Source organism: Pituophis catenifer, unplaced genomic scaffold (assembly GCF_029215685.1).
Source record: "Pituophis catenifer annectens isolate HBS135680 unplaced genomic scaffold, rPitCat1.0.hap2 SCAF_2, whole genome shotgun sequence".
Taxonomy (NCBI): Eukaryota; Metazoa; Chordata; class Lepidosauria; order Squamata; family Colubridae; genus Pituophis; species Pituophis catenifer.
In genome coordinates, this window is record NW_027256882.1 from 146,152,354 (window position 1) to 146,165,053 (window position 12,700).

The 12,700-nt window shown below is 34.8% G+C and overlaps 1 protein-coding gene across 1 annotated transcript in view; it reads right to left on the reverse strand.

Moving 5' to 3' along the window:
* Positions 1–12,700, reverse strand: part of CEP112 (centrosomal protein 112) — a 276,604-nt gene that overhangs the window by 188,251 nt on the left and 75,653 nt on the right. The window contains exons 13-14 of the mRNA XM_070934742.1: positions 4,117–4,271; positions 3,081–3,210 (exon numbers count right to left, since the gene is read on the reverse strand). Of these exons, the coding sequence (XP_070790843.1) occupies positions 3,081–3,210; positions 4,117–4,271 (285 nt within the window). The remainder of the gene's footprint in view (positions 1–3,080; positions 3,211–4,116; positions 4,272–12,700) is intronic.

Sequence of the window (12,700 nt, forward strand, 5' to 3'; positions counted from 1 at the left end):
CCCTCACACATATGTGCTAGTCGTTCCCGACTCTAGGCGGCGGTGCTAATCTCCATTTCAAAGCCAAAGAGCCAGCGCTGTCCGAAGACGTCTCAGTGGTCATGTGGCCAGCATGGCTAAACGCCAAAGGCGCATGGAACACTGTTACCTTCCCATCAAAGGTGGTCCCTATTTTTCTACTTGCATTTTTTATGTGCTTTCGAACTTCTAGGTTGGCAGAAGTTGGGACAAGTAACAGGAGCTCACCCTGTTATGCAGCACTAGGAATTCAAACCGCTGAACTTCCGACCTTTCAATCGACAAGCTCAGCATCTTAGCCACTGAGCCACCACGTCTCTGTTATGTAACGGTTTAGTAGGGTAATAAAATACCAATATATTAAAACATTGATGTAATTAAAACATGGTGATAAAATGCAAAAGGTGTACAGTAAAACAATAAAGTTCTACCTGGAATAATTTTAGTATGGTTTTATTATTTATTTATTTATCACATTTTTATATGACCAATCTCACCTAAGTGACTGGGCATTTTACAATAAAAAATTAAATTACAAAAATGTAAATAACAAGTGAACAAATAACAAAAAAAGGAAATATTTAAAAAATGAATCAGACAAGCAGCATGATAAAAGTGTGAAAAAAGAAAAAAAGAAAAAATAACAATGGCTTCTGGCTTTTAGCATATAGATAAAAAAATAATCCAATTTACTCCAAAAAAAATAGTCTACCTTATTTCCATAGTCCCATATAATTCTAATAATCAAATCCCAAAATCAAAATTATGTCTCTTAGTTCCTTGCAAAAGTCCAAAAGTGAAGCTACTTGGAATAATCTGAGCATAATTGACGGTGCTTGTAATGATTTTCTATAAGGTTGACTCAGCCTTCCATCCTTTCGAGGTAGGTAAAATGAGGACCCGGTTTGTGGGGGCAATAAGCTGACTTTGTATAAAAAAGAACACCACTCGGGGGGGGGGCAAAAAGCCCTACTAAGCAGGTATATACAAAAGTATGAAGGCTATTGTTTAATGCATTGTAAGCCGCCCTGAGTCTCCGGAGAAGGGCGGCATATATAAATCGAACTAATAAATAAATAAATAAATAATCATAATTTAAGGATATATAAAAGTCTGAGAGGAAGTAAGTATAGTAATCATTTGTTGTCTGCAGCACTTGCAGTAAAAAAAAAGAATTATGTTGTTTTGAATATTCTTGTAGAGTGCCAATGGGAACACATTGTGCCCAGCCGTAAAAAAAAAAAACTTTCCTCAACTAAAGATGAGAGTGTACTAGAGAAGTTTGCTGGTTCCCAGGGACCTGTATCTAATAGGACTTTAGTGCTTTGAGACTATGAGTTGACTTCAGACAAATATTCAATATCAATATTCAATATCTTTGCAACATGGTTCCCTGCTATAAAGACAGAGGATGGGGGGGGGGTTGGTTTCCCTCACTATTCAGGGCATCAAACGAAACTCCTCAATCTCTGCCTCAACCCTACCTTCTTCCTGCCTAGTGCTACTTGCCAAGAGGTTGGAGTGACCAAGATGAAATGACTGTAGTGACAGGAGCGAAGGTGTGGCAGAGATGGGAAACTGACAGAGGTTGAAATTGGCACAGAGAATCAGGCCAGCATTGGGAGCCACACAGAGCTTGTTTCTACCCTGCCAGCCAGCACAAATCTCTGGCCGCAGATTGGGGGCAGCAGAAGCAGAGCCAAGCCAGAACTGTCATCTGTAGCACTGAGGGACATGACCAGGACAAGAAACCAATGGGAGATGGAAAGTAGTGAAGAGGGGGTTGTTCCCCTCTCAGAGACATGTCCAGCTGGGTTTAGGGTTTGGCCTCAGGCAGGGAAGAAGGTGTAGCAGTTGTCATACAGGAATCTCTTTTGACCATCAGGGATCATGCTTCCCAAGTTTCTGGATATGAGACACTGTTCTTGAAGCTTGTGGGATCAGTTGGGATTATTGCTACTCTACCCACCTACCTGCTGCACAACAACCTCCCTGTCTCAGCTGCTGGAGGCCATCTCAGGGTTGGCATTGAAGGCCTACTTCATGGCAGTTAAGAACAGTGAAACACCACTATTTCTCCACTCTTTTTGCAAACACAGAGTGTAGCCCACTGGCCCTATTTAAAGTCACTCGGTTCCTCCTAGGAAAGAAGGGCTCAAATGATCATTTACAGGGCCAGGAGGAGGAATTTGTCCAGCACTTGATGAATAAAATCATTCAAATTTGTTCTTAGTTGCAGACTAAGTATGGAGTGGGGTCCATTATAGATGTCCAAGAAACAGACTTACCCAATTATCTGAGAACACTTTGATTCTGTTGTACCTGAGACAATGGACAGGAACCTTGGAGTTCTTAGTGCAACTATTTTGTTTATTAGATCCTAGACCCTCCTGCTTGGTAAAAGTTTCCTGGAGGATGAATTGCAATTAGGCTCAGGCAATAATTAATACATTGCTGTTCCCAGAACCATTGAAGGAAGCCTTGGTCCATTTTTTCCTAAGAAACCTTCACTGGATCCCACCTGCTTTCCAGTCTACCACCTCCACTTTTAGGGAAGATAGTGGAAAAAGTGGCTGCACTGCAGCTCCAGAGGGTCCCAGATGAAATGTACTATCCAGACCACTTCCAGTCAGGTTTCAGGCCTGGTTATGGGACAAACAGCATTGATCCCACTTGTAAATAATCTCTAGTGGCAGCAGGATGGAGGTAGTTCAACCAGTGGTTGGTTGCCCCCGGTTTGGACTGGTTCTATACAAATGGTAGTAAAACCGGAGGGAGGCTCCGCCCACTGACTCCAACGACATCAGAACATTTCTGCACATGCACAGAAGCTTCTGCACATTCATGCGCACGCGGCCCTGTTACGAACCAGTAGTAAAGGTAAGTAGAATCCACCCCTGAGTTCAACCATCCTTGCTCTTCTTGATCTCTTAGTAGCTTTCAGACGAATAAAGGTAGTTATATTTATGAAAGATATGCAGGATTTAAATTTCAGAAATTAACTAAGAATTTTTTGATTGATCCATTCAGTATTGTAAGTAAAACGATCCATCCATATCTACCTTCATTGCAGAAAGAGCATGTTCCTTCTTCAGAAAATTTAGATCCACTTCATACTTGCTTTGTAACTGTTTAATGTTATGTTTATGTTCTTCCATCATGCGGCCTCTTTCTTTCTGAAGTGAATTATGCCTAAAAACATTTGATTACAAAGTACAGGCATATCACAGAAGACACAGATGACCAAAGAAGACCATTCTGATCAAACTAACATTTATCTTTATGTTTTCACACTTAATATAATCACCTTAAAATTTGAATTGAATTTATAAAAATGTAACTAGTGAAGGCTACTTATATTCCATTATGAATAGCTGATTATGGCTCATTATGTATGGTCAAAATTATAGACTTATCAAGTCACTTACTGCTGACAAATTATATTACAGAAGTAAATCAATACCATAATAAAAGTATACAAAATATACTTTTGTATATTTTTAGACATATGTATATATACAGTACATTTAGTTCAAATTGTATTTATGAAACCATGATCTAGATGACATTATAGAACCACTACAGAAAGATTTATTTTGTCTATATCAAAAATAGGTAGTTTAAACTAGAGTATCATGGCATATTTAGTTCAGGTTCATTTCATTTATTTGTGAAATAAAATTTTCCCAATTATTGATTACTTCTGATGTTACAAGCCTTTTCATTTTTTCCTCAAAAGAACATCACAGGAAACCTACAAGTAGTAGCTTTTCCATCATCACCTCTAATTTCAATATTTAAAAAATACTGGAATCAGAAGACCTTATTTTTGACCAAACTTAGAATGTTTAATTCACACTGATTCATCTTATTCAAGTGTAAACAACAAATGAGTTTATTATTTCACAGTAATGAACTGTAGAGCAAAGTAAAGAAAGCCAGACCTTCACAAAAGTAAAAAAATGCAGATTTTATCACTTTTCACAAGGTATAGAATTGTTAATTCTACTATAATTCCACATTTACTCAATACCAATACTTAACAAATTGCAATAAAGATTATACTACCATAATTTAAAGAAAAAGACCATTAACTACCTTGCCTTAATTTCTTCAAGTTCTAAAGACGCAGACTGGTAAGACTGTTCCAGATTATTTTTCTCTTGAGATAATTTCTGATGCTGCAAATGACTTGTTTCAGCTTCCACTGTCAACTGATGGACTCGTGCCTCCAGCTCTTTGACCATCTGGTTCTAAATAACGTGAAAAGCTATATTAAGACATACATTCATGCACTTGTCAGATGCTATTCAATACATTATCAACAGATGACTCAGATAACTCAGAAAATACTGAAGGATCTCAAAACATAAAAGCAGTTTTTATTATTTAAGAAACATGATGAGCAAGTATACAGTTCCTATTTCATTATCAAGCCAAGTAATATCTATGTTCAAACATATGCAACATCAAGAAGGCACCTCATATTCCAGATGCTGCACTTCATTTAGGATGAATCATATTCCAAGTCTGTATAAATTCCAAATAACTTTTAATACATACTTAAAATAAAGCCATTTGGCAATTATTGCATTAGCCTTATACATTTCAAAAGGGATGATAGACTTCAAAATAATGAATATTCTTCCATTTAAACATAGCTTTTCTCCTTAACGCTCTGTAATTTTTTTTTTTAGTAAAATAATGTAGAAAATAAGATATAAAGAAAATCAGCCTTGTACTACATCTACCATACCCAGTAGGGATGGTTGGCTAATAGGGTCTGCTGAGCTTTGGATATGAATCTACAAACTATTTTGGAATGAGCATCCATTTGGTGCCTGTCAGTAGCACTTTAAAGAAGCTGGTTCTTCCTGGACTATCACAGCAGCTGTACAACATCAGTTCAAGATTTATTTATTTATCATACTTATATGACGAACCATCTAACAAAAGCAACTCTGGGTAGTGTATAAGAATCAGTAAAAATAACAAATATATAAAAACAATCATAAAAATATAAAATCATGAAAATGAAAAGATTATAAAAATAATGCTGATAAGCTAAATTAAAGTGTGTATAAGATGCTTTACTGTGGGTCTGGTTGTGATGTTAGTGCCATTTGAATTCATCTTTGGGAGGGATCACATGGCTATCATTCAAAATTACGAAAAGATGCAATTTCTTTAAGAATGTCCTAGCAAGCACAGCATACTGCCCTGCACCCATTTTGAAATATGTTTGACTTTAGAACCAAAGCACATCACATCTCTGCTTACTAATTCCAGCAAGGCATTAATGACAGAATAACCAAGATTATAAACAACCATTCCTAAATTTACTTTTAGAAGGCATGTTCTCTAGCTCGGCAGCCCCCAACATTTTAGGCAGCAGGGATTGGTTCTGTAGAGAAAGGTTTTTCCGCGGACCGGAGGGGAATGATTTTGCATGCTGCCTGCATCCCGTGGATGAGACTTTGCTTGTTTTCATGGACTAGTTGCTGGCATACTGCGGACCGGTGCTGGTCCATGGACCAGGGGTTGGGGACCCCTGCTCTAACTGACTGTCCCCCAAGTCACTGCTTGAAACTTAATGGCTTGAAGTAAGAAGCAAAAAAACCCTAAGCTGTACAGACAGAAGGTACTTGGCCAATAAAGCATTCACATCCACTCGGGAAGATACCACTTTGACTTTTGATGGGAGGATTTAAGAATTCCAGTGAATGATAAAAATGGAAAACTTGAGCTTCCAGTATAGTCATGCTTACTGGAAAGGGGAAAAGGGTAGAACTAAAACTTAAACAAATTCAGATGTCTGTTTTTTACCTTACTAATTATGTAAATGCCTTTAAAGGTATAACCCTCAACCAATTGGGATAGGTATACAGGTATACCAGGAAACCTCATCTGTCTATAGACAATATAAAAACTATATGGTTCAAAACTGGAAGAGGAACTTGTATCACTCATTTTATTTAATTTATTTGCAGATTGTACCATGAAAAACACTGTACTATAGAAAATAAATAGAAATCAAAATTAAAATTAAAATTACTAAGAGAAAACATCTTTTATAATAATATTATTTATAATGATAATTTCATTATCATTATAATGATATTTATAATGATAATGAAATATAAATCAGATATGCTGATTATATCACTTCAATAGCTATAGTCAGGAAGATTTGACAATGTCAATGAAAAAAGAGAGTGAAAACCCAACGTTCTGCTTAATATTTTTTTTAAAAAAACTAAGATTTAGAAACTTAGAAAACTGGCAGCAGAAAAATATCAATAGACAATGTCAATACAATGCAAACCAGCTCAAAATTCACAAAGATGTCTAAAACCATGAAGTAAGTAAATATCTTATGCTTAGGAGAAAGACTATGGCAAATCTAAACAAGATATTAAGTGAAGACACATCATAACAAAAGTACATATTGTCAAGGTTATAGATTTTCCAATTATAATTTACAGCTGTGAAAACAGGACTACCAGAAAAACTGAACAAAGAAAAGTGATGCCTTTGAATTGTGGTGCTTGAGAAAGTTGTTGTGAATACTTTGGACCCCAAGAAAAATAAATTATTTAATATCAGATGAAGTAAAACCAGATTGGAAGAATTAATGACAAATCTAAAGCATAAATACTTCGGAAACATAATGTAAAAAAAGAGTCAGCGAAGAAACCTTGATCCTTCAAAAATCAAAGATAAGGCAATTGGAAAAGAAGCAACAGACAGCACATGGCTGTTTATCATCACTACTGATATAAGCATGACCTTACACAAACTCAAAGAGGCATCTACTGATAGACAATTCTGATTAAATGTTATCCATCAGATCATAAAAGGTCAGAGTGAACTGAATGACAATGATCAGATTAAATACATAGTTCTGCAGTTAGAAAATTGTAGCTAACAAGGATTGAAAAGATGGGAAATGGTGAAATCATATATTTGGCTGTTGACAAACATGCCAAATACTCAACAGATTTTTAATAAAATAAGTTACCAAAGATGTGAGTTTTAATTAAGGCCATACTTATTGGCAGCAGACAACCTACATATTTTGGGACAAATACATATGTTTAGAGTTTGGGGGTTCCTTTTCCCTTGTTACAGTAGTTTGCCTGGGCAGGCAAACAAGAGCTATAATTTGATCTTCCACAAAAACCCAGATGCTGGATTTCTCTCCCAAGTTGTTAAAGAAATACACTGCATAGAGAAAACATATTGGAATGCCATAGCACATGTATGATGAAGGTCAAGAAGGTACTATTGATACTTCCTTTATTTATTTATTTATTTATTTATTTATTTATTTATTTATTTATTTATTTATTTATTTATTTATTTATTTATTTATTTATTTATTTATTTATTTATTTATTTATTTATTTATTTAGTTTAACAAGGGTTATATTGGTATTTCATTTATTTGTTTATTACATTTTTATCCTGCCCATCTCCCCTATCAGGTGACTCCAGGCAGAGATGTTAATTTAAGAAAATATGTATGATGAGCTTCTGTGGAAGAAAAAAAAGAGCATTAGCAATAGGAAAAATTACTAAGAGCAAATCTAGCTCAAATAACCTTAAGGTGAAGAAGTTGGCTGATGATATAACTTAAAGCATATGCAGGTTGTGCTTTTTCTAACAATGTACTGATACATTGGAATGTTGCTTGTTATTTACCAATTTTGTGAATTTGGTGACGGATTGTGGAGTCTTAATTTCTTCAGCTGCAAAATGCCAAAGTAGTAGTGATAGACAGAAATCAAGAACAGGTGGAGTTTTTTTTTTCTTTTAATTTCTCTTCAACTCTAAATTACTTTATTCCAAGGAAATATTCAAAATGATGAACTGGAGAAGGGTTGATACTGGGAGTTGTGTATAGAAAATCACTCACTCCGGAATGTAAGAAATGTGGTAAATGTGTGCGGTCCAATATCCCAGCCTGCCAGGACTCACTACCTTCCCCACTACTACCTGCCCCAATGCCTATCTAGTCCCCTCCAGTCTTCCTCCATCTATGCTGCCTGCCATCCTTCCAAAAAAAAGGGTGATGGGGAAAATGTGAGGGAAAGGCTGTCCTGATTTTGAGGAGAAGAAACTAAACACTGGTAGCACCCTCTAACAAAAAGGTAGAAAAAATGAGATTCCTTCAGTCATAAAAAAAAATATTCAAAAAACCGTTTTTCCTCCTTCTAGCAATCTGAGATTAAAATCACTGTTTCTGTATGTGCCTGTAAGAAAAAGAGTGTCAGTCTCTAACCTTGCGCCAACAGAGGTTACTCCACACCCACAAGCACAAGAATGGAAAAGTACTCCTCATATTTTCAAAATTTACATTTAAATTATTTCAATGTTACTATTTATGGTTTTAATACATTTATTGTTTTTTAAACGACCATAACCCACTAGTCACATCCAGGCAAGATGGGCGGCATATAAATTGAATAAATAAAAAGATCCCAGTAGTGAAGATGAAGCACTAGTGAGATTGGCTCAAGTTATTTCATTACCTCTCATCTTTCTTAATAGACAGGACGATCAAAAGTCTGTATAAGCACATGTGCGGTCAAGAAATGTATGGTCATTTTTGAGATACTTAATATTATTCTTTTATTAACATTTCTGCATGTATTTGGAATGGGACCACCAAAAGAATGAAAAGGCAATTAGATGGGAAAAACAATAAAAGCTAAAGAAGAATTATGTAAATACAAGTAAAATAACTTTTAAAAATTCTCTTAAAAGAAAGGCTATATAGAATCTTAATAAGAAGCATAATTACATGCCAATTTGTGAAAAGAAAATATACATCCAAGCAAAAAACAGGAACAACTACAGTTTGGAATTTAGCCATACAAATTGTTTTAGGGTTGGTCTAAAAAATTACAAGCATTTGTAAAATTAAATTCCTCACTATACATAACACATAGGGATTATATGAAGGAAGATTACATATAGCTTTCAAATATGATAAAATATCTATATCTGGAAGTGAAAGAAGAAAAGATAATCATGTTTAATTTATGAGTACTCCTTGATACAAAGGAAAGAATAAGAGCAAAGAATGTAATAGGAATTGCAAGATAATACTATTTTGCTTCATAGTAAAGTTACTTTAACTACACTAAAGTAGCAATTCTTTTTACAATAGTTGAAGAAAAATAAGTAATAAAATGGAATTATAATCATGGAATGCATATTAAATAAATTCCAGAGGAGACTGTTACTGAAATATTTGACACAATATTAGTAGGTTCTGCAATATCTAATTTTTACTGTCAGATAAGCAACTGTTCAATAAATATGAATTTTTTTTACCTTTCTTGAGTAAAAACAGATACAACTCAGCTCCAACTTAATGGCTAATCCACATTCACAGTTCTTCTCTTGACAATATTTATACACTAAGAGTTTAGTAAGCATTTAACTGTGTCATAGTGTGACAGGGTGGTTTTTGAACCGGAGGTGTATTTTGCAAGTGCGGCAATTGGCACGGAAAAACGAGACAGTAGAGACTTTTATGCTTTTTTACTACATACAGTGAAGTGATTTGCAACCAGTATTTACAATAGGAATGTACAGCACAATTCTGGTGTTCACCTGGTGTCAAGTTGCCTCCTAAGTCTTCTTCAGAGAGACTATCCCCCTCTAGCTCTTCTGCTTCCTTCCTCTTTCACTTAGTCTCTCTCCCCCATTTTTGGGCTTATTAAGAGTAAAAGTGAAAAGAAAGGAATGGGCTGGGTTTACTGTAATGTGTAAAAAATTCTTCTCGATCTGCTGAGCTGAGCACCTATTTAGGCAAAGAACATCTCTCAGAGTCTTCTGTCCAGTCCTTTCCCAGAGACCAATGAATGACAAACCACTGTTTCCATCTTGGATATCAGGTGAACCTCTTGTCCCTTTGAGTCTTCACTTCCTTTCTTCCAGGTAAGTCACCCCTGGAACTTTTTTTTTCCTTTCCCAACCAGGAACCAATACCTGATCCGCACACTCATCTAACTTCACTCCCCAACCATTTCATTTGCAGTCTTTTTGTTTCCTTTCCTTCTCCTGCTCTCCAACTTTGGATCAAATTGGAAACATGTCCCATAGCAACCCAGGAGGCAAGTGCCCCCCAAGGCTCTAGTCCTCAACACCTATATTCCAGGCTGGACTGTATGCTGTCGCTACATCTTCCTATAAGAACCTTAGGTAGTAGTCTGGACAGTTCATCATCATTCATAATGTCATAGCTGACCTTCAGGACCATAGCTGAATTTCTTCTCCCCCTTTCTAACTCCATTTGCTGACTTGCACCAGTACAACTACAGCCATGCTAGGTCATTGAAAACCATATGCCATAAACTGTCTTATGTTGGCACAGTAATACAGTCTTACAAATGTTACTTTGTTCCTTTCTGAAAACTATTCGCCTTTATCTCCATTAGAAGATTTCTTTTTAAAAATTGTAATATTAGGAAAATTACTAGTAATGAATACATCTGTAATCACAAGTTAATACCAAGAAGGATTCAACCTATGCCAGGATTTTAAAATATATTCTGAAACAGGAAAGAACTTAATAATGGATTGTAAACTGAATTTGGTTTCTTGAGGAACTACTTCATTTTAACAGTAAGCTACTAATATAAGCTACTTATAGTTGTCATACTTTACTTGAAAATGCATGAGCAATTCCTACTGAAATATTAGAAGGTTTAGGTGAAGATAACATTACTACTTGCTCATTGTCATAACCAGAAAAACTGCAATTATTAAAATAAAATCAATTTTAAAGCAAAGTTATTTGACATAAATTATATAGGCTTAGGTCAATATATTTAAAATAAATATGCTGCGTTAAGCAAATATGGTGACAAATGGGGCATTCAAATTTATTTTTATTCATTGATGATCATCTTTTTAATCTCAGCTGAAAATACTCATGCAACAAATTGTGAGAAATGATATAGAGATTCTACTGACTTTTGTTCTTTTTTTTTTTTAACCCACTCTATTCATCCCTTAACTATTTTACTGTATTTCTCTTCAGAATCTTCTCTTCTGGATGCCAGCCAAAGTATGTGTACATAAATCTTTTCTTCAAACAAGGAAGTCACAAAGAATGATAAAACATAACTGGAAATTTAGCATCACACTGCAAATACTTTGGAGGATACTTTGAGGATGGGGGTGGGGATCTCTCAGCATGCCTGAATAATACTAAAACTGTCAAATGAGAATGAACAACTCAGACTATCTAAGTGAAATACATAAAGAAAAGGTTCACTGACATCAAAGGGTACATTCCAAAGAGATTTGTACATTATCATACTTTAAAAAAAACTGAAGATGAAATGAATTATGAAGGTAGGTTAATTGTAGAATATTCTAAATGGGAACTCTTCCCAAGCATAGATAACCTTTATGAAACATGCAGAGACCACAAAGAAAAATAAATCAGAAGTTTATATCTCTCTCATTTTTTCTATGGCTTCCTTTTCAGATTCTCACAGTAAACAATAGAAAAATTTTATGCAATATTTTGAATTATAATTAAAAAATAGTTCTGTTTTGAAGAAAACTGTTAAACAAAAGCTCTGTAGGTTTTATAAGTTTAATCTTTATAACTTTATTTAAGTGTACCCATAGGATCGCAGCTTAAAAATTAAAATGTGTGGTTTAAAATTAAGCAGTATGTAATAGTTAAGATGGATCAACTATTATCAGCACATCACCTATTCAAACAGAACCATTACTAAATTTATTTTTTTAAGCAGATTTGACTTAAATAATATCACTTTAGAGTCCTTGGCACTCTATTAAGCTTGGGTGTTGCTTGCAGACATTTTATTATTACTATGATTAGCTAACATTTTCTGTGCTAAGTGCTTCAGTGCTCTTCAGTAGGCACTGAAGAGTTACCTAGGCATGTAATGAACCATCTGCAAGAAAACACCCAAGCTCAGAGAGTACCAAAAGTCAACCATGAGCTACACATATTTTCTTCTATTGAATATTACTGTAATGATATTATACTATATATTAATATGAGTTATCAGTATTGCATTTTTCTAAGTTAATTATTAAGAACTATCTGCCTATCATGATACTATAATATGATTAGATTGCGTTTCATCAGTATTTTGAAGGATAAAACAATGCAATATTTGAAGATTGTTACCTGCTATGCCATTATATCCCAAATTCTAGTATAAAATAAATAATTTTAGGTCAATAACCATCTAAAATTTTGAATAGCAAGCCAGGACCAAGTTCCCAAAACTGAGTAAGAAATAATTTAAACTGCTGAATATAAAACTGTCCATATTAAAGGTTTTAATAACCTACAGAGGTAGACCTCAACTTACAATAGTTCATTTAATGACCGTTCAAAGTTACAACAGCACTAAAAGAAGGGACTTATGACTGTTTTTCACACTTATGACCATTACAGCATCCCCATAGTCACATGATAAAAATTCAATTGCTTGGCAAGTGGTTCATATTTATGACTGTTACAGTGTCCTGGGGTCATGTGATCAACTTTTGTGACCTTCTGACAAGCAAAGTCAATGGGGAAGCCAGATTCAATTAACAACCGTGTTACTAACTTAACAAATGCAATGATTTACTTAACAACCGTGGCAAGAAAAATCGTAAAATTCATTTAACAAAT